This window comes from Euprymna scolopes, chromosome 41 (assembly GCF_053919585.1).
Source record: "Euprymna scolopes isolate OS-2025 chromosome 41, ASM5391958v1, whole genome shotgun sequence".
Taxonomy (NCBI): Eukaryota; Metazoa; Mollusca; class Cephalopoda; order Sepiida; family Sepiolidae; genus Euprymna; species Euprymna scolopes.
The window spans coordinates 7405635-7432294 of NC_136522.1; the positions used below are offsets into that span (position 1 = coordinate 7405635).

Sequence of the window (26660 nt, forward strand, 5' to 3'; positions counted from 1 at the left end):
TACTTAAGGGGGCGGTTTTTCAGGAGTTTGTTTATGTTGGACTTGAAGACGTCCAAGTTGTAGTCAGGTAATGTACGTAATGTACTTGCAATAACCCTTATCCCTGAGTGGCTTCCGGGCCTTGATAAGTGGTGATCACTGTGTAAAAAAAAAAAAAGGTGGGAAACATGCAAGCGGCAGAGAGTTCTACTGGCGTGCAGTTCTAAGAAAGAAGCTTTGCTTATGGTATCTACGTTTGGATTTAGGTACAGATAAAGAATGGGGAAAATTATTGACAGTAGTTTCAGCCAGACGGGTGTTTCTCGTGAAATGAAGTAGTCACACACACACACACACACACACACACACACACACACACACATATATATATATATATATATATATATATATATATATATATATATATATATATATATATATATATATATAGGAAGTTATGAGTCGCTAAACAGAATATTCCGCGTTTTATAAGGCTGACGAATTCTTACGAAAATGAAACACGGAATATTCTGTGCAGCTTAATTGCCATATATATTTTATCACTTACTACGTAGCTCTACCTCCGTATTGAGCACTATTGAAGTAAATACTGAAAATTTACGCATAAAATTATATCTTCGTATATTAATTTACGTGATAAAATGAAGTAGTCATATATATACATATATATGTATATATATATATATATAATAAAAATTACAATTAAATTTATATATATATATATATATATATATATATATATATATATAATAGCACAAATTTTATACCACAGAGATCAATATAGTTCCCTAATCAGCCTCAATAATTTATTTCGCTCCTAATGTAACTATCACTAGACGCCGCATCCCTACTATCTTACCTAGTATTATCTCTCCTCTTCTGATGAGAAGCATTAGGCTTCGAAATACCATGGTGTAAAGAGTTCTCACTTACCCTACACCTCTAATTGGTGCATACCCTTATTGAATAAATAAATAAAAAAAACATGAATAAACCTACATATATTTGTATGTTTTTATATCATCATTTTTTTTCTTTATTGATTTCTGTATATATATATATATATATATATATATTTATATATATGTGTGTGTGTGTGTGTGTGTGAGTGTGTGTGTGTGTGTGTGTGTGTGTGTGTGTGTGTGTGTGTGTGTGGCATCCGTCAGTCGAAACGACTATGGATCAGCGCCGTATTAAGATGTTGCCTGTATGCATCCTTTTGTGTGACTGTAGAGACCAATTCTTGATTTGCATAGTCTGCCACAGCCTTGACATACGAAGGTTGTTATGCAATTTGCCGCTTCGTCCGGCTGTTCTGCCTGTACACTCGCTCTTCTCCTAGCTCTCCTTGCAGCGTTTTCAACATGGAGGGTCCTGTCGCTGATGATAATCCCCTGGCGTATCATTTTCCTCCAGGCAGTTCTGTCAGCTGCAGAGGCTTCCCATGTATTCCTGTCCACCGAGAGAGCCTTCATGTCACGCTTGCAGACATCCCTGTAGCGAAGATGGGGTCGCCCCCTCTTTCTTGAGCCTATATATATATATATATATATATATATATATATATATATATATATATATATATATATATATATATATATATATATATACAGACGCACAGAAATCAATAAAGAAAGAAAGTTTCAATCCTATCTTGAGGGTGCTACTAGTCTAGCCACACTGATTTGCTGTGATACAGCGAAACAGTACTGTATGTGGATGACTATATATATATATATATATATATATATATACGAGCAAACAGTTAATAAAACATGTTAAAAAACACTTTGAAATGAGTTAAAAACATATTTAATCTGAAAAGGAAAAACCAGATAAGTGGATAGTCCTTAATCCGCGGAGTTTCGAAGAAATACTTTCCTTCTCATCAGAGTGTAGGAATTAGCAAAATGCGGGATCGGATTTTGCATGCAAAAGTATTTGATGAAACAACAAGTAAGTCAAAGATCTTACTTGAAAACAAAAAAAAGTGAAGTAGAGGGAATATGGTGAAGAAAAAGGTGATTACACATGAATGGATAGTCTGGTGGAAGATAAATAATCCAGTGACGGTAAAATCCAAATGTATAACTTCAAGAAAGTTAATTGAATTTCCATTTGCACAAGTAAAATCCTAGGAATATTTTTATTTTATATATATATATATATATATATATATATATATATATATATATATAGTCATCCACACACAGTACTGTTATATATTATATTAAGTACTGTTATATATATATATATATATATATATATATATATATATATATATATATATACAGTAGTTTCACTGTATCACAGCAAATCAGTGTGGCTTGACTAGTAACTACCTCAAGATAGGATGTAAACTCGACCGTCTAGGTGACAGCTAGCGCTTCTTACCGTTACGCTAGTTGACTACTGCTGAGATTGGTATGCGCAATTACAATGTTTTTTACATTGTCCAAACACCTAAGCTCGATTTGATTACAGAAAGAGCATTACTGTTTTCGCTAACAGCAGTTTGTTATTTCACTCCCCAATATGCTCAACCCAAGATAGGGAGTATTTATAGTCATTCAAATACAGTACTGTTTCACTGTATCACAGATTATTAGCGCGGCTAGACCAGCATCTTTCTCAAGACAGGAGTGAAACTCGACCGTCTTTTTTTTTTTTATAACATTTTCACCCCAAACCAGGCACATCATCACTTTGATGCAGGGGGCTACTATAAGGGACATAAGCTATAGGGGTACTATGTAGGGAGTTGGGCAGTAAGATGTCGGTTCAAGTTACCCTTAAACTTCTGCATGTCGGTACAGTTGGGGAAGCAGGGTCCCGGAAGGGAGTTCCAAAGTCTAGCGGTTCTGGGGAAGAAGCTAATGGAGTAGAAGGCTCTCTTACATCTAGGGATATCTACTGTGAAAGGGTGGGATTTTTCTGCTTGTCGAGTCTGTCGGGGGTATTTACGTTGAGGGGCTATAAGTGCTTGCAGTTCACCGTTAAAGTACTTGTAGAACAGGCAGAGGGATGAGCATTTCGTCGATGGGACAGAGGCTGAAGCTGAGATGACAGTTCAGGACCTATTAGGTTGGCGACTCTCTTTTGGACCTTGTCCAGGAGCGAGAGACTAGTAACAGATGCACCAGCCCAAATATGGCGAATGTTGGCCTGATAGAGGTACAGGATACTTTCGGGCGTTAGTAGCTTTCTAGTACGGTAGAGAGAACCTACCTTCTTCGCAGCGGTCCTGGCAATACTCTCAATGTAATTGTTCCAACTCATGTTTCCTGTGAACGTTAGGCGGCAGTTTTTTTTTTTATATATAACAACGGAAACATGATCAAATATATATTTACGCTTGCATTCCGGTACCTGACGAACTTCGGTAATGTCGCAAAACTATTTTCACTTTGTGTTTGTAAAAATACGCGATGGATAAACGCTTATGGGGGGAGGGGGTTGTCGTGTTCAAGTTGTTTTGTTTTTGCCTCCCTTTCACCCCCTTTCCACCACGGAAGTTAAAAAAAAACAAAAGAAAACGCTTCGTCGTCGACAGTCCAAGTGGTTGGTGTTACTCGACACAGAAATGTCAACTGGTCATGTTGTCGTTTGCCTCCAGAGGAAAACTTAAAGATCAACACCTCTTTTCATGGTTCAGTAGAAATGGTAGAAAATGTCAACTTGAGTTTTGGATCTAAAATTATGCAACAACAATCGTTTGTGGAAAACAATTGACTTTGCCGGCTCACTATCGACTCGCAAAGTTGCCTATTGAAAAATTAATTGAAAATAATATAAACATCTAATTCATAACTGCGTTGTGAACACAAAACAAAATCTTTCTCAATTATTTAGATTTCTACTTTGGCCGTGTGTGTGTGTGTGTGTGTGTGTGTGTGTGTGTGTGTGTGTGTGTGTGTGTGTGTGTGTGTGTGCGTGCGCGTGCGTGCGCGTGCGTGCGCGTGCGTGTGCGTGCGTGCGTGCGTGCGTGTGTTATTGAAAATTTCTTCTAATATTGTCATTATTCTTTTATATACTAACTCGTGTCTACGGTGTTTCCTGCGAACATCATTGATATAGCCTTCACATACAACTCTTTTCACAAAATGTTTTTCTGTTCACGATATATGAATAACTAAAAAGGATTTTGTTTCGTGTTTAGAACAAAGTTATGAATTTAATGTTTATTATTTGGAAATTTACGATCCTGGATATGATCTTAAACTATATCCGATGGTGAGAATGCAGGCTTTGGGGGAGTGTGGAGCCACCCTTTGATTGTTATTGCTCCCAGGTCCACTCTGACCCGGAGTGGTAGTACCTGTTAGCGTACAAACTATGGGTTAAATAGGAACCGACTTTAAAAATATATATTCTATTAAAAAAATTTTCTTCAAAATAACTTGACTCGGCATTAAATAACCTGAAAAGGGTTGATATGCCGTAAAACAAACAACCAATCCAAAACACAATCCAGGAAATTGATTTGACAGCCAGTCAGCGGCACTGATTCCGGAAATAAAAATATAATAAATAGATAAAACAGACAACGAAAAGCCTCGCCAAACATTTGTATACATTTCTTTTTCTTTTCTTCTCTAAAGAAGAGATACTACTCTCGAAAATTAGGGACATCAACATCTAATATCTTGTACGCCTTATTATTTTGATAAATAAACGTAATATAATTGAAAAGTGTTGAAAATTTCTTCTAATATTGCCATTATTCTTTTATATACTAACTCGTGTCCACGGTGTTTCCTGCGAACATCATTGATATAACCTTCACATACAACTCTTTTCACAAAATGTTTATCTGTTCACGATATATGAATAACTAACTCATATCCACGCTGTTTCCCACAATTTTTACGAACCACTCTTTTATGGGTCTTTAGCTGGTTAGAATAGTTTTTAAGGGTCAAAAATGGTTAGAATAGTTTTTAAGGGTCAAAAATGGTTAAAATAGTTTTTAAGGGTTAAAAATGGTTAGAATAGTTTTTAAGGGTCAAAAATGGTTAAAATAGTTTTTAAGGGTCAAAAATGGTTAGAATAGTTTTTAAGGGTCAAAAATGGTTAAAATAGTTTTTAAGGGTCAAAAATGGTTGAAATAGTTTTTAAGGGTCAAAAATTGTTAAAATAGTTTTTAAGGGTCAAAAATGGTTAGAATAGTTTTTAAGGGTAAAAAATGGGTGAAAATTGAAAAATCGTTAAATATTTTGTACATTCATCTTAGTTTATTTCTAATTTTTAAGCAGTTTAGTCACGTTGGTACAGTCATCAGCTTTTGAATGCTACAGTATTGCTTTCGGTTTCGATTCTAGCTGATGGCACCCGAATACTTTTCTTTTTACTTTCGAAATCACGACTCTATAATAATATATATGAAATCTGGACAAATTAAAATATCATATTTAAGCGTATTTTACGCCCAGGTAAAGGCGGCCGCCAACCCCTCGCTAGTAAATAAATAAAAATAAAACGGACAAAGAACTGCCTCGCCCAACATTTTTACACGTTTCGTTTTATTTTCTCCCTTGAAAAAGAGATACTACTCTCGAAAATTAGGGACGTCAACACCTACCATCTTGTACGACTAATTATGTTGGTGAATAAACGTAATATAATTGGAAAGTTTTGAAAATTCATTTTAATATTGTTATTATATTTTTATATACTAACTCGTGTCCGCGGTGTTTCCTATGAACCGCATTGATATAGCCTTCAAACATAATTCCTTGCACATCACGGACAATGCTTTAAGCAAACTACAGCATCATTCTTTATTGTTTCTTTTTAATCCAGTGTGGAAATATTTTGGACACATGGCAGCGCTATTGAACTCTTTAAATTTTTGCAACAAACAAACATACCATAAAAGAGCAATTTTTTTTTCATAGAAATCGTTCCAGACAAGGCATGAAGCCACTTACTGAGATGAAATTTAAAATACTACCTCAAAGTAAAAAAAAAAAACTTGCCAACGATAAGTGTTAGATGGAATAGATTCTAACTCAGCAAACAGCAATTCTTCCCTCTTTGTCAGAAACATCGTTCATGGAATGTGAGGACTAAAGGGCAAAATAAGGGAAGTGAAAGTTGCAGGACTGTTGAAAGTAAACGCATCCCCCCCTGGAGATACTACACTTGAAAATTAGGGACATCACCACATACTATCTGGTACGACATATTATGTTGGTAAATAAACGTAATATAATTGAAAATTATTGAAAATTTCCTTCTAATATTATTCTTTTATATGCTAACTCGTGTCCATGGGGATTCCTACGAACCGCATTGATATAGCCTTCAAACAAAACTTCTTTCATAGGGTGAGATGGAAAATGGAAACAAACTAAATTCTATCGTCTTTATTTCAAGAATACCCCGGAATCATTAATTTGAATGAAATTAAATAGCAGTACAATATCTGAATATATACTTGTTTTGTTTGTAATGTGGAAAGGATTATTTTGTACTATTTCAGAACGAAAATAGCCGTTAACATTCAAAGTGTGTATAGCGTTGTGGAATGGAGAGTGAAATGTTTTAACATCATCAGTCGTTAGGGACATCACCACATACTATCTTGTACGACATATTATGTTGGTAAATAAACGTAATATAATTGAAAATCATTGAAAATTCCTTCTAATATTATTCTTTTAAATGCCAGCTCGTGTCCACAGTGTTTCCTATGAACCGCATTGATATAGCCTCCAAACACAACACCTTTCACGATTGTTTTATATTTTGAATTTTGCATAGTAATTAGCATTGGTAATCATTGTTAAGCATTCGTTTCAATACAAAACAAACAAGGCCGATAGCCATTAGTCGCATGCTCTCGTGTAATGAATGAATGCGTGAATGTAGGATTGACATGAAATTCTTAAAGATAAACTAAAATGACCGAAAAATGGACTGAAATGACTTAAATAAATAAAAAGTAAATGACTTAGAATGATTTTAATGAACTTAAGGATGAATTGAATGACCTTAAGAATGACTTGAATGATTTAAAAAATAACTGGAATCCTTCAAAAACAACTTGAATGATCTGGAGAATAACTTGAATGGCTTTGAGACTGACTGGTTGTAAAGTGGGTGATAATTTCACATTAAATTAATACAGAAAAGTGATCCCCCACTTTATATCACAATAAGTACAGCATGTAGTAAGAACAGATACTATACTTTGATCTTGATCAAAAGGTCATGAAAAGGATTTTTATTTGCTCCCCCATCGAGCAAATTAGGCACAAGGCCGATTTTTAATGTGAGGAGTGAAGGGGAAATGGGGACCAGCTCCCCGGGGATTAGGGGAGCTGGATAGTGACAATTGGTATGAAGGGTTGCCCCTACATTGACCAAGGTCTTATATGTGGGGCTGCCCCCACATATGGTCTTTGCTTGCAGTATCTGCCGGGACAGATACTACACTTTGAGATATTAAATCTTTTATTCATGTTAAAAATACATAAATAAATCAACAATAAACAAAAAACTTAGGCACATGGCCAACTCAAAAGGGGGGATTGTGAGGGGTCGTTGGTCATCCTTGTCACTCCAGAACTAAACAAAATCAAAAGTTTCTCCCAGCTAGTATCTTCTTTCGCCATAATACCGCATTCACCCTTTCATACTGGGGGACGTCCTACTTAACTCCCAATTTTTAAAACATTTTTTATTGACGTGTAAAAACAAAAAAAGATAACAATAAAAATGGTACAATAATTCATTTCTGTCGAGGGCGGGGGGGAAGTGATTAGTAGGACCCTCCCAACCCCGTCTAGTTGATAGACTGCCCGTTCCACTAGGTTTGTAAAAGGAACCTTGCTTCTGTGGGTCAGGCTCTAAGTGGGGATACCCTCTAGATGGGGGTGAATGGAGAAAAAAAAATTTTGTGGGTAAGGAATGGGGGTTAGTTTGTATTTTTTTCTCTCCAAGATGGGTGAAATTTAGAGGAGGGGGTGAAAACAAAAATTGCAACAAAGAGAAGGTGGGGATCTTGGAGGCTTCCTAATCGGGGAGGGATGGAACACACACTCAGCTAGCTGAGAGGCTGCTTGTTTAATTTTACTTTACGGCGGGGAACACGTATTCAAATTTGGTTCCTCTTCATACACACAGACTTGCTACATGTATCCATCTTCTGTCAAATGCCGCGCGATGCAGCCTTCTTCTATCACATCTGATCTTCACCTGTAGTTGGTGTTTAAAGAAAGCGATCAGATCCTGATCAGAAAAAGACACCTCCCCCTGCAACCTTGCAGACGCGACGTCCAAATCACCACTCTCGCCACAGCCAGGATTGTAACGTAGGCCATTTGTCTTTCCCGGTACCATGGCGGCCTCACGTTGTCCAGATACTACACTTTGATCTTGGCCAAAAGGCTAACAAAAGCTTAAAAAGCTAAGAACAGTATCTATTAACAACAGATCTTTGATCTTAACCAAAAAGGGCAAGCACAAAAGTGTTACAGACAGACCGACCGACCGACGGAGTGACTTATAGAGTCGCTTGCACGCGACTAAAAAGAAATGAAAACAACAATATTCTTATATTTTCAAAACAGATCGATTCTAGAAACGCGTCTTTTTTAATCAGATGGAGAGAAACGCCTAAAGTAATGGAGAGATGGAAAATTATGAAAATGTAAAGAGGAAGATTAGAGAGAATATGATCGGATATTTATTTCTGGTTCAAGTCTCAGGGGTTCTTGCTAATTTTATTATTTTATTTTGCCTTTAGCCCTTATATTCCATGAACGATGTTTCTGACAAAGATGGAAGAATTGCTGTTTTCTGGGTCAGAATCATTTCTATCTAACACTTATCGTTAGCAAGTTTTTTTTTTCTTTTTACCTTGTAGTAGTATTTATATTTAGCTCATTATGGCAAGTGGCTTCCTGCTTTGTCTGGAGCGATTTCTATAAAAAAAATATTTTCTCTTTTATGACATGTGTGCTGCAAAAATTTAAAGAGTCAATAGTGTGCTGCCATTTAAAAATAAAACTTGGAAACAACTGACCTCGAACGTTCTTGGGCGTTTTGAACTCACATCCGTTGTCGAATTCTTTAGAATGCATTGTTTTAAAACTTTATCACTAAAAATTAATTAATCTCATATTGAAAGCTTTTATCATTATTTTAATTTCATAAAGCCCTCAACATGCTAATCTATGCCTTTTTTAAATTTTAGATCAGAAAATGTCGCCAAAATGTGAACCTATGACGGTCGAGTTTTGTTTAAATCGGACAACGTATACCTCGACTGCCCTACCGAATTTCCTGGGTCATCATGACCAGTTCGAGGCTATGTCTTATAGCTACGCCATCAACGAAAAGTCGCAGAATATGTGCTATGATTACAATGAGGATTTCTGGTGCGCAGTCCTCGCCCCCGAATGCCGAGACGGGCTTGGTATACCGCCCTGTCGATCGTTCTGTGAAGGTACGTAATAGAAGAGAACTCGTTGCACGGAGGTCTCTTTGACATAATTACTCCACTTTCGTATTTATTATTATATTATATTCGACTCAATATATAGTAATGATTTAAAAAGTTATATAAAAAAATAATGATTCGTGCGCCACCACTGAGAATCGAAACCAAAACGTTTAGCTTACGATTAACTTTATACTCCGACGTTAATGCCTGGCCTATGAAGACATGTTTGTTGCAAGGCTAAAAACTAAAACATGAAGCAATAGCTACTACATTATGCATGCATATTCGTAATGCCGTCGATCGACCTTCACTTTCGCATGGGTTCGAATACCCTATATATTAATTTTTATGTCTGAAGACCAAAAACTTACACAGGAGTTTTATAGACAAAATGTTTAAACATATATATATATATATATATATATATATATATATATATATATATATATATATATATATATATATATATATATATATATATACTTCAGAATAGTTTTTATTTAACAATCAGTTGTTATGGAAACGTGAGATTGTAAGGTTTACAAAATATTACTGGAAGTAATATTCTATAAGTATTATCCCATCTAAACAAAAATTGCTCGATATGCAAGATAGAGCAAATAAATTAAATTGTAATTCAATGAATTTCAAAAAGCTCTCAATTGAAATGAAATGAAGTGGTTGAGTTTCATATCTAAGAATGTTTATTATTCTAAGCAAGACAAAGAATGCTTTAGACAATTAATCTCCTTAACCTATAGGGTTTCGATGTTTACCATCTCATCAGAGGAGAGAAAATATTAGCAAATACTTATAAAGGTATGAATATATATATATATATATATATATATATATATATATATATATATATATATATATATATAAAGTATAAACCATGTAGAATATCTGTACACGTAATAGTTAATTAAAGAAGAAAACCGAAAAAACTAATAGGGAATTAATTAAAATGAATGTTTAAAAGAAATTAGTTAGATCTTTTGCAGATGAATGCAATTCCACGACTCATACATAACAAAGTTGTATTTTCTTTTTAAATAAATAGAAAAATGGCTTGCTTGTTTTCTATTGGTCTTGGTCTTCGGGTCATAATCATAGTGTAGTAACTGTTCTGATGCTTAACTTATATTAAGTTAATTTGTCCTTCATTCTGAGAAAATTACTATCTTTTTATACTGCCAGAGTACCCCCTTTTTGCTGTTGTTTTAGGGGAACTGGTGCCCCCCCTTTATTTAAAAACGGCCTTGTGTCAAATTTGCTTTCGTAAGGAAGCAAATAAATACCTAAATAATTTTTTTTAAAGGGGGGGAGCTTAATATGAATATCAATACACAAAAAAATTATAGGAATATTATAGGAATATTATAGGAATATAGATTTATATTTCTTCTCTTTTATATTTACAGCGACTCGAGAAAAATGCCAGACGGAACTTTTTGGAAATGACTCTTGGCCGATCAATTGTTCGGCACTTCCAGAATCAACAGACCCCCATGTGTGTCGACCAAATCCTTATAAAGGTAAGTATTTGTCGCATTCCCAAACATTAATAAAAAAAAATTGGAAGGTTCTATTTATAGATAGGGATTATAAGAAGAGACCAATCAGATCGAGTCATACTCTGCTATCAATCAATCAGAAACCGGAATCACTCCATAAAAGTAGTATATATATATATATATATATATATATATATATATATACTCGTTTTTTTTTATTCAAAAGTAATGGACTAATGAATTCAACAAGGTTGTTAGATAGTGCTCAATAAAAAGAGCTGATAATACTTGTTTATTGTTATATAAACATGGTCAAATCCTGTTGCTACAAATAGCCACTTGTTTCAATCAAACAACAGATATTATCAGGCAGCGACTTGACTATTCAAAAGTTCAATGAATAATGGATTTTTATTCATTGAACTTTTGAATAGTCGCTGCCTGATGATATCTGTTGTTTGATTGAAACAAGAGGCTATTTGTAGCAGCAAGATGTGACCATGTTTATATAACAATAAACAAGTAATATATATATATATGTATGCATATATATGTATATATATATGTATATATATATGTATATATATACACGCATATATATACATATATATACACACGCATATATATACATATACATATATGTGACCATGTTTATATAACAATAAACAAGTAATATATATATATATATGCATATATATGTATATATATGTATATATATATGTATATATATACACGCATATATATTCATATATATATATATATATATGTATATATATATATACATATATATATATATATATATATATATATATATATATATATATATATATATACTACAGACATTTAAAAAGGAGTATGAGAAAACAAAGAAAATGAACAGAAGAAAAAGGCAAAATGACGACGAAGTGTAATAAAAATTATAAGTGAGGCAGGGGAAAAAGAGGTACTAGGAACTCATTTGACGAAAAGTTGAAGGGAATAAACACTAAAAACTATACGCGAGGAGACAATTGTTTACTACACTTGGCCGACCACTTTTTTCTTTTTCTTTTTTCTGTTTTGTTTTTTCCTTTCCTTTTTCTTCTTCCTTTTTTTTTTTTTTAACGCTTGCAGTTTATGTCAAATGACTTCTTCCTCTCTCCTCTCTTTAATTTTATAATATTTTATTTGAAGTAAATTTAACTGTTTTTTTTTTCTTCATTTGAGGACTAGTTTCTTCTCAGGAAGGGAACCATTTATTAAGTCGCCTGACAAGGATTTTGGTTTTAACCGACCATTTGTCCGATACATTCGCATGTCCAGTGTCGCGACCATGTAAATGTGTGTATATTAATAAAAGTCAATCTTGTTATTTAGTCGAGCAATCTTAATAACCTCGTTAAATTCATTAGTTATCGCACTTGAATATTTTTAACCTGGTATATTTATATATACAGAGTGTCCAAAAAAAATTTACGTTATTTTCAATACTAATATTTTACGCTAAAATTATTTGTCTGCGATGTAACGTAAATTTTTTTTTTTTTTTTTGGAACACCCTGTATAAACATTTTCAAACATTATTTCCTTTCGTTTTTTTTTTCTTTTTTCTTTTCCGTGTCTGACATCCAACTCGAATGGGTCACCTGGAAACAGCTGGCTCATGCAAGAAGATCCAAGGCGATATCTGTGCTGACGTAGGCTATACTTACACCAGTTTCCCAAATTTAAACGGTGACATTTCCGAAGAGGCGGCCAATAAGACTTTAAATGTCTTCAGCATGATCGAGATGTACACGCACTGCTATAGCCACGTCTTACTCATGGGATGCGCTACCTATTTGCCCAAGTGCAGCTGGAATGGGACCGCACCACACCATATCATTCCGCCATGTCGGAGTCTATGCCAAGGTCAGTTAAAAGAAGCACTACTTTACGGTCTTTCTTCTTTTTCATTGGTTCGTTTTAAATTATTGGTAAGTTCTTTTGCACAAATGTAATGTGAATCGAGTTAGAAATGTATTTATTTTCAAACCGTTCCGCACATGTTGAGCTAGTATATATGATATCTATACAAATAAAACATACATTATACAGGGTGGAACTATAAATTTGTTAAAGAAAACAACACTACAGCTTTGTTTTTAAAATTTTTATTGAAAAAAATCAATTCAGGTAACTAGGCCAACGGCAAGTACGAGAGCTGACATCTATTCAGTTTAGCCGCCTTCAACCTCAATCCCTGCCTCAATACGAGTCCGGAACTAGGAACATGCCTTTTCCACAAGTGCCGGCGGGAGCTCGGCAGATGGCGGCGATCAGGCTGGCTTCGATGTTGTCATGTTGGTGATGTTCTCGACATATGACCAAACAAAGTAGTTCAGCCGGTTCAGGTCGGGGGACGAGGGGGCCAGTGAGAGAAGGGTACAAAGTCATACCACTTCTTCTGAAGCCAAGCTTGGGTCTCTTTGGACTTGTGGGTTGGCGCCGAGTCCTGCTGCCCGATCCACAGTCTACCAATGGCAACCTGATTGCACGAGGGGGTCACCACACTCTTCAGCACATCCAGGTACATTTTGAAGTTGACTTTCAAGCCGACTTGAAACCACACCAAAGATCATAACTGTGGTCGGATGTACCCTCAAGTGTTGAACTGTCCGGATTTGCATTTTGATGGCGCTGGCATATTCCCCTTCCCCCTCCATGTATCCATATGCCCTCAGCCACACCAGAAATTAACTTCCCAGACCCTCCCCCACAAGTTCCTTAAACTCCAAAACTAAAAAATTACGGACATACCAAGCACCCCCTCCCACCTTTTCCCTTGTTCCCTTCCTTTTTTTCCGCTCTTCTCGCACCCCTCCCCTGTTCACTCTTTCATCCCATAACAACGAACATTTCTGTAAAAGTCTGAGGAAGCTAGAGACGGCCAAAAAAACGGCCGGGTAGCTGAAACAATAACGTAACTTAACAGAAAGATACGGTAAAAAAAAAAATAAACCGCATATTTGCTCTACAACAGTATTGAGCACTTTCTTCAGTTTTTATTAATTACCATTTCTACTATATATATATATATATATATATATATATATATATATATATATATATATATATATATATATATATATAAACTCCTTGTTTATCATACCATAAACGGAGCTTAAATGTGCGGGTTTTTATTATTTTTTTTTCATATCTTTGAACTTTGGCTGAAGGAGACTGTTGGTTTGCGCTTTTGCCCAATCGAGAGTCGATACGTAAAAACAACATTCGCTGTTGCTGCAAATTTTTATAATCATTTCTGAAAACCGTGATTTTAGTTTCTTATTTCTTTTGCAGCATTCAAGGAGCGTTGTCAAGTGTTCGTGGAAATATACAATTTCCCATGGCCGAAGCATCTGAATTGTTCCCAGCTTCCCGATGAGGACGACGAAAATGTTTGCATTGGATATAAACAGGCTCATCAACCGCCGGACCTGCAAGGTAAACAATTACACACACACACACACACACACACACACACACACACACACACACACACACACACACACACACACACACACACACACACACCCTTAAAGCTTTTTAAGCACTATGACTGGAATGCCGTCCAGGCCTGTTGCTTTACTGGAATCCAGATTTTTGATAAGCTTGGCAATATTTGTTTTTGGCTCTCCTCACCCTGGTCCTTTCTTTCTCGTACCCGGCTACCCCAATAAGCAATCTTGGATAAAGTTCACATACCTCACTCAACCCCAGTTTCTTTAATCCTGCTTAGAATTTCAGCCCCATGTAAAGAACGACTTGCTTGTTTTCGGTCGGAAAACAGTGGGCATTTTACAAGCTAGAAAGGCGTGGGGAGGGTCTCACTAACATTTTTTAAATATTTTTTTGATTCTCTCCCCACCCTATCCCAAGCCAATGAAACACAAGTAAAAAAAACGACTTTTTATTAAAATTTTATGTTTAACAATTTATTTTATTGTTATTAAAAACACACACACACACGATGTGATTTGGGAATCTTAAGGTATGACGACCCCCTGGTGTGCTTGAGGTATTGTGGTGAATGAGAACTAGGAGCTAGGATAAAGCATAGACTAGGAATGGTTAAGTGACGAGGATGACCATAGACACCGTTCCCCCAGTTTTGAGTGTGTTTGTGCCTAATTTTTATTACTTTTCTTTTTAAATGGTTGCTGGTAGTCGTAAAGCTGACTTTAGTTTCACAACATCTATTACGTTGGAAGCAATGGGAATAGTGATGTCACAACATCTATTACGTGGGAAGCAATGGGAAGAGTGATGTCAGAAAATCTATTACGTTGAAAGCAATGGGAATAGTGATGTCACAACATCTATTACGTTGGAAGCAATGGGAATAGTGATGTCACAACATCTATTAAGTTGGAAGCAATGGGAATAGTGATGTCACAACATCTATTACGTGGGAAGCAATGGGAAGAGTGATGTCACAAAATCTATTACGTTGAAAGCAATGGGAATAGTGATGTCACAACATCTATTACGTTGGAAGCAATGGGAATAGTGATGTCACAACATCTATTACGTGGGAAGCAATGGGAAGAGTGATGTCACAAAATCTATTACGTTGAAAGCAATGGGAATAGTGATGTCACAACATCTATTACGTTGGAAGCAATGGGAATAGTGATGTCACAACATCTATTACGTTGGAAGCAATGGGAATAGTGATGTCACAACATCTATTACGTTGGAAGCAATGGGAATAGTGATGTCACAACATCTATTACGTTGGAAGCAATGGGAATAGTGATGTCACAAATCGATTACGTTGGAAGCAATGGGAATAGTGATGTCGCAAATCTATTACGTTGGAAGCAATGGGAATAGTGATGTCACAATATCTATTATGTTGGAAGCAATGGGAATAGTAATGTCACAACATCTATTACGTTGGAAGCAATGGGAATAGTGATGTCACAACATCTATTACGTTGGAAGCAATGGGAATAGTGATGTCACAATATCTATTACGTTGGAAGCAATGGGAATAGTGATGTCACAATATCTATTACGTTGGAAGCAATGGGAATAGTGATGTCACAACATCTATTACGTTGGAAGCAATGGGAAGAGTGATGTCACAACATCTATTAAGTTGGAAGCAATGGGAATAGTGATGTCACAACATCTATTACGTTGGAAGCAATGGGAATAGTGATGTCACAACATCTATTACGTTGGAAGCAATGGGAATAGTGATGTCACAACATCTATTACGTTGGAAGCAATGGGAATAGTGATGTCACCACATCTATTACGTTGAAAGCAATGGGAATAGTGATGTCACAATATCTATTACGTTGGAAGCAATGGGAATAGTGATGTCACAACATCTATTACGTTGGAAGCAATGGGAATAGTGATGTCACAACATCTATTACGTTGGAAGCAATGGGAATAGTGATGTCACAATATCTATTACGTTGGAAGCAATGGGAATAGTGATGTCACAATATCTATTACGTTGGAAGCAATGGGAATAGTGATGTAACAATATCTATTACGTTGGAAGCAATGGGAAGAGTGATGTCACAACATCTATTACGTTGGAAGCAATGGGAATAGTGATGTCACAACATCTATTACGTTGGAAGCAATGGGAATAGTGATGTCACAATATCTATTACGTTGGAAGCAATGGGAAGAGTGACGTCACTACATCTATTACGTTGGAAGCAATGGGAATAGTGATGTCACAACATCTATTACGTTGGAAGCAATGGGAATAGTGATGTCACAATATCTATTAGGTTGGAAGCAATGGGAAGAGTGATGTCACAACATTAATTACGTTGGAAGCAATGGGAATAGTGATGTCACAACATCTATTACGTTGGAAGCAATGGGAATAGTGATGTCACAATATCTATTACGTTGGAAGCAATGGGAAGAGTGATGTCACAACATCTATTACGTTGGAAGCAATGGGAATAGTGATGTCACAACATCTATTACGTTGGAAGCAATGGGAATAGTGATGTCACAACATCTATTACGTGGGAAGCAATGGCAAGAGTGATGTCACAAAATCTATTACGTTGAAAGCAATGGGAATAGTGATGTCACAACATCTATTACGTTGGAAGCAATGGGAATAGTGATGTCACAACATCTATTACGTTGGAAGCAATGGGAATAGTGATGTCACAACATCTATTACGTTGGAAGAAATTTGAAGAGTGATGTCACAAAATCTATTACGTTGAAAGCAATGGGAATAGTGATGTCACAACATCTATTACGTTGGAAGCAATGGGAATAGTGATGTCACAACATCTATTACGTTGGAAGCAATGGGAATAGTGATGTCACAACATCTATTACGTTGGAAGCAATGGGGATAGTGATGTCACAAATCGATTACGTTGGAAGCAATGGGAATAGTGATGTCACAACATCTATTACGTTGGAAGCAATGGGAATAGTGATGTCACAATATCTATTATGTTGGAAGCAATGGGAATAGTGATGTCACAAATCTATTACGTTGGAAGCAATGGGAATAGTGATGTCACAATATCTATTACGTTGGAAGCAATGGGAATAGTGATGTAACAACATCTATTACGTTGGAAGCAATGGGAAGAGTGATGTCACAACATCTATTAAGTTGGAAGCAATGGGAATAGTGATGTCACAACATCTATTACGTTGGAAGCAATGGGAATAGTGATGTCACAACATCTATTACGTTGGAAGCAATGGGAATAGTGATGTCACAACATCTATTACGTTGGAAGCAATGGGAATAGTGATGTCACTACATCTATTACGTTGGAAGCAATGGGAATAGTGATATCACAACATCTATTACGTTGGAAGCAATGGGAATAGTGATGTCACAACATCTATTACGTTGGAAGCAATGGGAATAGTGATGTCACAATATCTATTACGTTGAAAGCAATGGGAATAGTGATGTCACAATATCTATTACGTTGGAAGCAATGGGAATAGTGATGTCACAACATCTATGACGTTGGAAGCAATGGGAATAGTGATGTCACAACATCTATGACGTTGGAAGCAATGGGAATAGTGATGTCACAACATCTATTACGTTGGAAGCAATGGGAATAGTGATGTAACAATATCTATTACGTTGGAAGCAATGGGAAGAGTGATGTCACAACATCTATTACGTTGGAAGCAATGGGAATAGTGATGTCACAACATCTATTACGTTGGAAGCAATGGGAATAGTGATGTCATAATATCTATTACGTTGGAAGCAATGGGAATAGTGATGTCACAACATCTATTACGTTGGAAGCAATGGGAATAGTGATGTCACAACATCTATTACGTTGGAAGCAATGGGAATAGTAATGTCACAATATCTATTACGTTGGAAGCAAGTGGAATAGTGATGTCACAACATCTATTACGTTGGAAGCAATGGGAATAGTGATGTCACAACATCTATTACGTTGGAAGCAATGGGAATAGTGATGTCACAATATCTATTACGTTGGAAGCAATGGGAATAGTGATATCACAATATCTATTACGTTGGAAGCAATGGGAATAGTGATGTCAAAACATCTATTACGTTGGAAGCAATGGGAATAGTGATGTCACAATATCTATTACGTTGGAAGCAATGGGAATAGTGATGTCACAACATCTATTACGTTGGAAGCAATGGGAATAGTGATGTCACAACATCTATTACGTTGGAAGCAATGGGAATAGTGATGTCACAACATCTATTACGTTGGAAGCAATGGGAATAGTGATGTCACAATATCTATTACGTTGGAAGCAATGGGAATAGTGATGTCACAATATCTATTACGTTGGAAGCAATGGGAATAGTGATGTAACAATATCTATTACGTTGGAAGCAATGGGAAGAGTGATGTCACAACATCTATTACGTTGGAAGCAATGGGAATAGTGATGTCACAACATCTATTACGTTGGAAGCAATGGGAATAGTGATGTCACAATATCTATTACGTTGGAAGCAATGGGAAGAGTGACGTCACTACATCTATTACGTTGGAAGCAATGGGAATAGTGATGTCACAACATCTATTACGTTGGAAGCAATGGGAATAGTGATGTCACAATATCTATTAGGTTGGAAGCAATGGGAAGAGTGATGTCACAACATTAATTACGTTGGAAGCAATGGGAATAGTGATGTCACAACATCTATTACGTTGGAAGCAATGGGAATAGTGATGTCACAATATCTATTACGTTGGAAGCAATGGGAAGAGTGATGTCACAACATCTATTACGTTGGAAGCAATGGGAATAGTGATGTCACAACATCTATTACGTTGGAAGCAATGGGAATAGTGATGTCACAACATCTATTACGTGGGAAGCAATGGCAAGAGTGATGTCACAAAATCTATTACGTTGAAAGCAATGGGAATAGTGATGTCACAACATCTATTACGTTGGAAGCAATGGGAATAGTGATGTCACAACATCTATTACGTTGGAAGCAATGGGAATAGTGATGTCACAACATCTATTACGTTGGAAGAAATTTGAAGAGTGATGTCACAAAATCTATTACGTTGAAAGCAATGGGAATAGTGATGTCACAACATCTATTACGTTGGAAGCAATGGGAATAGTGATGTCACAACATCTATTACGTTGGAAGCAATGGGAATATTGATGTCACAACATCTATTACGTTGGAAGCAATGGGGATAGTGATGTCACAAATCGATTACGTTGGAAGCAATGGGAATAGTGATGTCACAATATCTATTACGTTGGAAGCAATGGGAATAGTGATGTCACAATATCTATTATGTTGGAAGCAATGGGAATAGTGATGTCACAAATCTATTACGTTGGAAGCAATGGGAATAGTGATGTCACAATATCTATTACGTTGGAAGCAATGGGAATAGTGATGTAACAACATCTATTACGTTGGAAGCAATGGGAAGAGTGATGTCACAACATCTATTAAGTTGGAAGCAATGGGAATAGTGATGTCACAACATCTATTACGTTGGAAGCAATGGGAATAGTGATGTCACAACATCTATTACGTTGGAAGCAATGGGAATAGTGATGTCACAACATCTATTACGTTGGAAGCAATGGGAATAGTGATGTCACTACATCTATTACGTTGGAAGCAATGGGAATAGTGATATCACAACATCTATTACGTTGGAAGCAATGGGAATAGTGATGTCACAACATCTATTACGTTGGAAGCAATGGGAATAGTGATGTCACAATATCTATTACGTTGAAAGCAATGGGAATAGTGATGTCACAATATCTATTACGTTGGAAGCAATGGGAATAGTGATGTCACAACATCTATGACGTTGGAAGCAATGGGAATAGTGATGTCACAACATCTATGACGTTGGAAGCAATGGGAATAGTGATGTCACAACATCTATTACGTTGGAAGCAATGGGAATAGTGATGTAACAATATCTATTACGTTGGAAGCAATGGGAAGAGTGATGTCACAACATCTATTACGTTGGAAGCAATGGGAATAGTGATGTCACAACATCTATTACGTTGGAAGCAATGGGAATAGTGATGTCATAATATCTATTACGTTGGAAGCAATGGGAATAGTGATGTCACAACATCTATTACGTTGGAAGCAATGGGAATAGTGATGTCACAACATCTATTACGTTGGAAGCAATGGGAATAGTAATGTCACAATATCTATTACGTTGGAAGCAAGTGGAATAGTGATGTCACAACATCTATTACGTTGGAAGCAATGGGAATAGTGATGTCACAACATCTATTACGTTGGAAGCAATGGGAATAGTGATGTCACAATATCTATTACGTTGGAAGCAATGGGAATAGTGATATCACAATATCTATTACGTTGGAAGCAATGGGAATAGTGATGTCAAAACATCTATTACGTTGGAAGCAATGGGAATAGTGATGTCACAATATCTATTACGTTGGAAGCAATGGGAATAGTGATGTCACAACATCTATTACGTTGGAAGCAATGGGAATAGTGATGTCACAACATCTATTACGTTGGAAGCAATGGGAATAGTGATGTCACAACATCTATTACGTGGGAAGCAATGGGAATAGTGATGTCACAACATCTATTACGTTGGAAGCAATGGGAATAGTCATGTCACAACATCTATTACGTTGGAAGCAATGGGAATAGTGATGTCACAACATCTATTACGTTGGAAGCAATGGGAATAGTGATGTCACAACATCTATTACGTTGGAAGCAATTTGAAGAGTGATGTCACAAAATCTATTACGTTGAAAGCAATGGGAATAGTGATGTCACAACATCTATTACGTTGGAAGCAATGGGAATAGTGATGTCACAACATCTATTACGTTGGAAGCAATGGGAATAGTGATGTCACAACATCTATTACGTGGGAAGCAATGGGAATAGTGATGTCACAAAATCTATTACGTTGAAAGCAATGGGAATAGTGATGTCACAACATCTATTACGTTGGAAGCAATGGGAATAGTGATGTCACAACATCTATTACGTTGGAAGCAATGGGAATAGTGATGTCACAACATCTATTACGTTGGAAGCAATGGGAATAGTGATGTCACAAATCGATTACGTTGGAAGCAATGGGAATAGTGATGTCACAAATCTATTACGTTGGAAGCAATGGGAATAGTGATGTCACAATATCTATTACGTTGGAAGCAATGGGAATAGTGATGTCACAACATCTATTACGTTGGAAGCAATGGGAATAGTGATGTCACAACATCTATTACGTTGGAAGCAATGGGAATAGTGATGTCACAACATCTATTACGTGGGAAGCAATGGGAATAGTGATGTCACAACATCTATTACGTTGGAAGCAATGGGAATAATGATGTCACAACATCTATTACGTTGGAAGCAATGGGAATAGTGATGTCACAACATCTATTACGTTGGAAGCAATGGAAATAGTGATGTCACAACATCTATTACGTTGGAAGCAATTTGAAGATTGATGTCACAACATCTATTACGTTGAAAGCAATGGGAATAGTGATGTCACAACATCTATTACGTTGGAAGCAATGGGAATAGTGATGTCACAACATCTATTACGTTGGAAGCAATGGGAATAGTGATGTCACAACATCTATTACGTTGGAAGCAATGGGAATAGTGATGTCACAAAATCTATTACGTTGAAAGCAATGGGAATATTGATGTCACAACATCTATTACGTTGGAAGCAATGGGAATAGTGATGTCACAACATCTATTACGTTGGAAGCAATGGGAATAGTGATGTCACAAATCGATTACGTTGGAAGCAATGGGAATAGTGATGTCACAAATCTATTACGTTGGAAGCAATGGGAATAGTGATGTCACAATATCTATTACGTTGGAAGCAATGGGAATAGTGATGTAACAACATCTATTACGTTGGAAGCAATGGGAAGAGTGATGTCACAACATCTATTAAGTTGGAAGCAATGGGAATAGTGATGTAACAACATCTATTACGTTGGAAGCAATGGGAATAGTGATGTCACAACATCTATTAAGTTGGAAGCAATGGGAATAGTGAGTTCACAACATCTATTACGTTGGAAGCAATGGGAATAGTGATGTCACAACATCTATTACGTTGGAAGCAATGGGAATAGTGAGTTCACAACATCTATTACGTTGGAAGCAATGGGAATAGTGATGTCACAATATCTATTACGTTGGAAGCAATGGGAATAGTTGTATCACAATATCTATTACGTTGGAAGCAATGGGAATAGTGATGTCACAACATCTATTACGTTGGAAGCAATGGGAATAGTGATGTCACAACATCTATTACGTTGGAAGCAATAAGAATAGTGATGTCACAACATCTATTACGTTGGAAGCAATGGGAATAGTGATGTCACAACATCTATTACGTTGGAAGCAATGGGAATAGTGATGTCACAATATCTATTACGTTGAAAGCAATGGGAATAGTGATGTCACAATATCTATTACGTTGGAAGCAATGGGAATAGTGATGTCACAACATCTATGACGTTGGAAGCAATGGGAAGAGTGATGTCACAACATCTATTACGTTGGAAGCAATGGGAATAGTGATGTCACAATATCTATTACGTTGGAAGCAATGGGAAGAGTGATGTGACAACATCTATTACGTTGGAAGCAATGGGAATAGTGATGTCACAACATCTAATACGTTGGAAGCAATGGGAATAGTGATGTCACAATATCTATTACGTTGGAAGCTATGGGAAGAGTGATGTCACAACATCTATTACGTTGGAAGCAATGGGAATAGTGATGTCACAATATCTATTAGGTTGGAAGCAATGGGAAGAGTGATGTCACAACATCTATTACGTTGGAAGCAATGGGAATAGTGATGTCACAACATCTATTACGTTGGAAGCAATGGGAATAGTGATGTCACAACATCTATTACGTTGGAAGCAATGGGAATAGTGATGTCACAACATCTATTACGTTGGAAGCAATGGGAATAGTAATGTCACAATATCTATTACGTTGGAAGCAAGTGGAATAGTGATGTCACAACATCTATTACGTTGGAAGCAATGGGAATAGTGATGTCACAATATCTATTACGTTGGAAGCAATGGGAATAGTGATGTCACAATATCTATTACGTTGGAAGCAATGGGAATAGTGATATCACAATATCTATTACGTTGGAAGCAATGGGAAGAGTGATGTCACAACATCTATTACGTTGGAAGCAATGGGAATAGTGATGTCACAATATCTATTACGTTGGAAGCAATGGGAATAGTGATGTCAGAACATCTATTACGTTGGAAGCAATGGGAATAGTGATGTCACAACATCTATTACGTTGGAAGCAATGGGAATAGTGATGTCACAACATCTATTACGTTTGAAGCAATGGGAATAGTGATGTCACAACATCTATTACGTTGGAAGCAATGGGAATAGTGATGTCACAACATCTATTACGTTGGAAGCAATGGGAATAGTGATGTCACAACATCTATTATGTTGGAAGCAATGGGAATAGTGATGTCACAATATCTATTACGTTGGAAGCAATGGGGATAGTGATGTCACAACATCTATTACGTTGGAAGCAATGGGAAGAGTGATGTCACAACATCTATTACGTTGGAAGCAATGGGAATAGTGATGTCACAACATCTATTACGTTGGAAGCAATGGGAATAGTGATGTCACAACATCTATTACGTTGGAAGCAATGGGAATAGTGATGTCACAACATCTATTACGTTGGAAGCAATGGGAATAGTTATGTCACAACATCTATTACGTTGGAAGCAAGTGGAATAGTGATGTCACAACATCTATTACGTTGAAAGCAATGGGAATAGTGATGTCACAACATCTATTACGTTGGAAGCAATGGGAATAGTGATGTCACAAATCTATTACGTTGAAAGCAATGGGAATAGTGATGTCACACCATCTGTTAGGATGGAAGCAATGGGCTGGGTAAATTGTAAGAAAAGACTAAAAAAATGGTTAAAACAAAGGAATTGATTAATGATATGCGCCAGGAAATCATATCAAGGCATAAAGATAGAAATGGATACAGGATAATTGTTTCAGAACTAAATTTGGTGGTGACTTCAGTTGAGGCTGTCGTGAGAAAGTGGAAAAAAATACTAAATATCTTCTAAGAAGTGGTTGGTCACGTAAATTAAATGATGTTACTGCTAGTTACATTGCTCGTTACATTACTCGTTACAGTGCTCGTAACGTGAAGAAAGAACCATTTCTCACTTGTTCAGAAATTCAAAAGGATTTACAGGAAGTAGGTATTGAAGTAAACACGGACACAATCAAGAGATAACAGATTATTGAATCGTAGACGCCTGTATTCGAGATCACCAAGAAAGACTCCATTGTTGAGTCTTGGATATGTGAAAGATCATTTGAAATTTGTTTATAAATATCAGTATGAGTCGGATTACTTCTAGAACAAAGTTATTTTATCAGATGAAATTAAAATTGAGCTTTTTTGGAAAAAAAAACATGTGCACGCGTATATGGAGGAAAAGGACACATAATTTAAACCATCTAGTACCATTCCGACTTTAAAATTTGTAGGTGGAAGTGTGATGATTTGGGGCTGCTTTTCTGCAAATGGAATTGGAGAAATTCTAAACAAAGAAGGGAAAAGGAATGCAGCAAAATACACAAAGATTTTGCCAACGCATCTGTTCAAGAATGCCGCAGATTTAGGATTGGGCCGTTATTTTTATCTTCCAGCAAGACAATATATCTTTTTTTTATTATTTTTTAAACCTCGTTTGTAATTATTTAAATCATTACACGTTGTTTCAATAGATTGGATATTTTATTATCCAGTCTATTGTCTTAGTCTTATCATCATCATCATCATCAGCAGCAGCAGCAGCAACAGGCCGGGCTCCTTGCCCCCGGACCAATGTGACTCTTCCTCTCCAGAGTTTCATGTTTTCCATCATCTGCCTCAGCCCTTCAGGTTCACAGTTCGCGTCGTGTCCTATTTGCTCGATCTAGGTCACACTTTGCTTGCGCGTCCCTGTCGTGGAGTCCATAGCAATACATCACTCACCATTTCATGCTTGCTTCTCAGACAGTGACCGGCAAATCGTAGGCGTCTCTCCCTAATGGTATTAGATATGGCAGGTTGGTTGCCACAAAGTTGCTGCTTCATGGGATGATTTTGCCAGGATATATTCAATACTGTTCGTAGCATACGAGTGTATGTGCCGCCTAGTTTTCTTTCCAATCTTTTGGTAAGTGTCCAGGCTGTAGCACTGTATACAAGGACAGATTCTACCACTGCCATGAAGTACTGTCTTTTCAGTTTGTTAGTTAGTCCCGAAGTCCATACTGAACGTAGCCCACCCAATGCAGTCCATGCTTTTGAGATGCGAATTTCGATATCTCTTTCTGTGGAAACTATGTTGCTGCCCAGATACGTGAACTCTTTCGACTTCTTTCAGCGTTTTCCAACCAGAGCCCTGATCTCTCCTTCCACATTGAAAGTCATAAACTTTGTCCCATCCGCATTAATGTGGAGACCAATGTCATTGGCGGACTGTTCTAGCTTGCGTAACAGTGTTTGTGCATCAGCAGTGTTATTCGCGAACAAAGTTTATATTATTAGACAGTTGGCGTCGGGTGCTATTTGCTGGATGTACGTGGATCTAGGTCGTCGTTTGCTTGCGCGTCCGTGTCGTGGAGTCCATAGCAATACATCACTCATTCATGCTTGTTCCTCGGACAGTGATGGGCAAATCGTATATAAAGTGAAATTGTTTGTTTGTCTGTGTGTGTGTATGTATGTGTGTAGGGAAGCTTTTTATTTGGTTTTTGGCCGAAAATTGGGCTACCAAGGGGTCAAAGTTCAAAAGATTTGACCTTAGCAAACTATTCAGACAATTTTGGGTCTAAACATTTGAAATTTTACATAAAGTGTATTCAGAAATGTAGCAAGCTTTTTAATCAGTTTTTTGGTGAAAATTTGAAAGAGTTTACCTTTGCAGACTCTACCAAACTCCTCCGCCAATTTTGGTTTTAACATTTGAAATTTTAGATGCAGGTTACCTGGACATGAGTCAAACATTTTATATATATATATGCACATAAAGTTATGAACAGTACATAGGGCCCGAGCAAAGTCGGGCAGAACTGC

General features: G+C 36.6%; 1 protein-coding gene across 2 annotated transcripts in view; it reads left to right on the forward strand.

Annotated features, from left to right (window-relative positions):
- Positions 1-26660, forward strand: part of LOC145266325 (atrial natriuretic peptide-converting enzyme-like) — a 378936-nt gene that overhangs the window by 280648 nt on the left and 71628 nt on the right. For both annotated transcript variants that reach the window (XM_080121906.1, XM_080121905.1), the window contains 4 exons: positions 9203-9454; positions 10876-10989; positions 12604-12858; positions 14290-14433. In XM_080121906.1, the coding sequence (XP_079978032.1) occupies positions 9203-9454; positions 10876-10989; positions 12604-12858; positions 14290-14433 (765 nt within the window). The remainder of the gene's footprint in view (positions 1-9202; positions 9455-10875; positions 10990-12603; positions 12859-14289; positions 14434-26660) is intronic.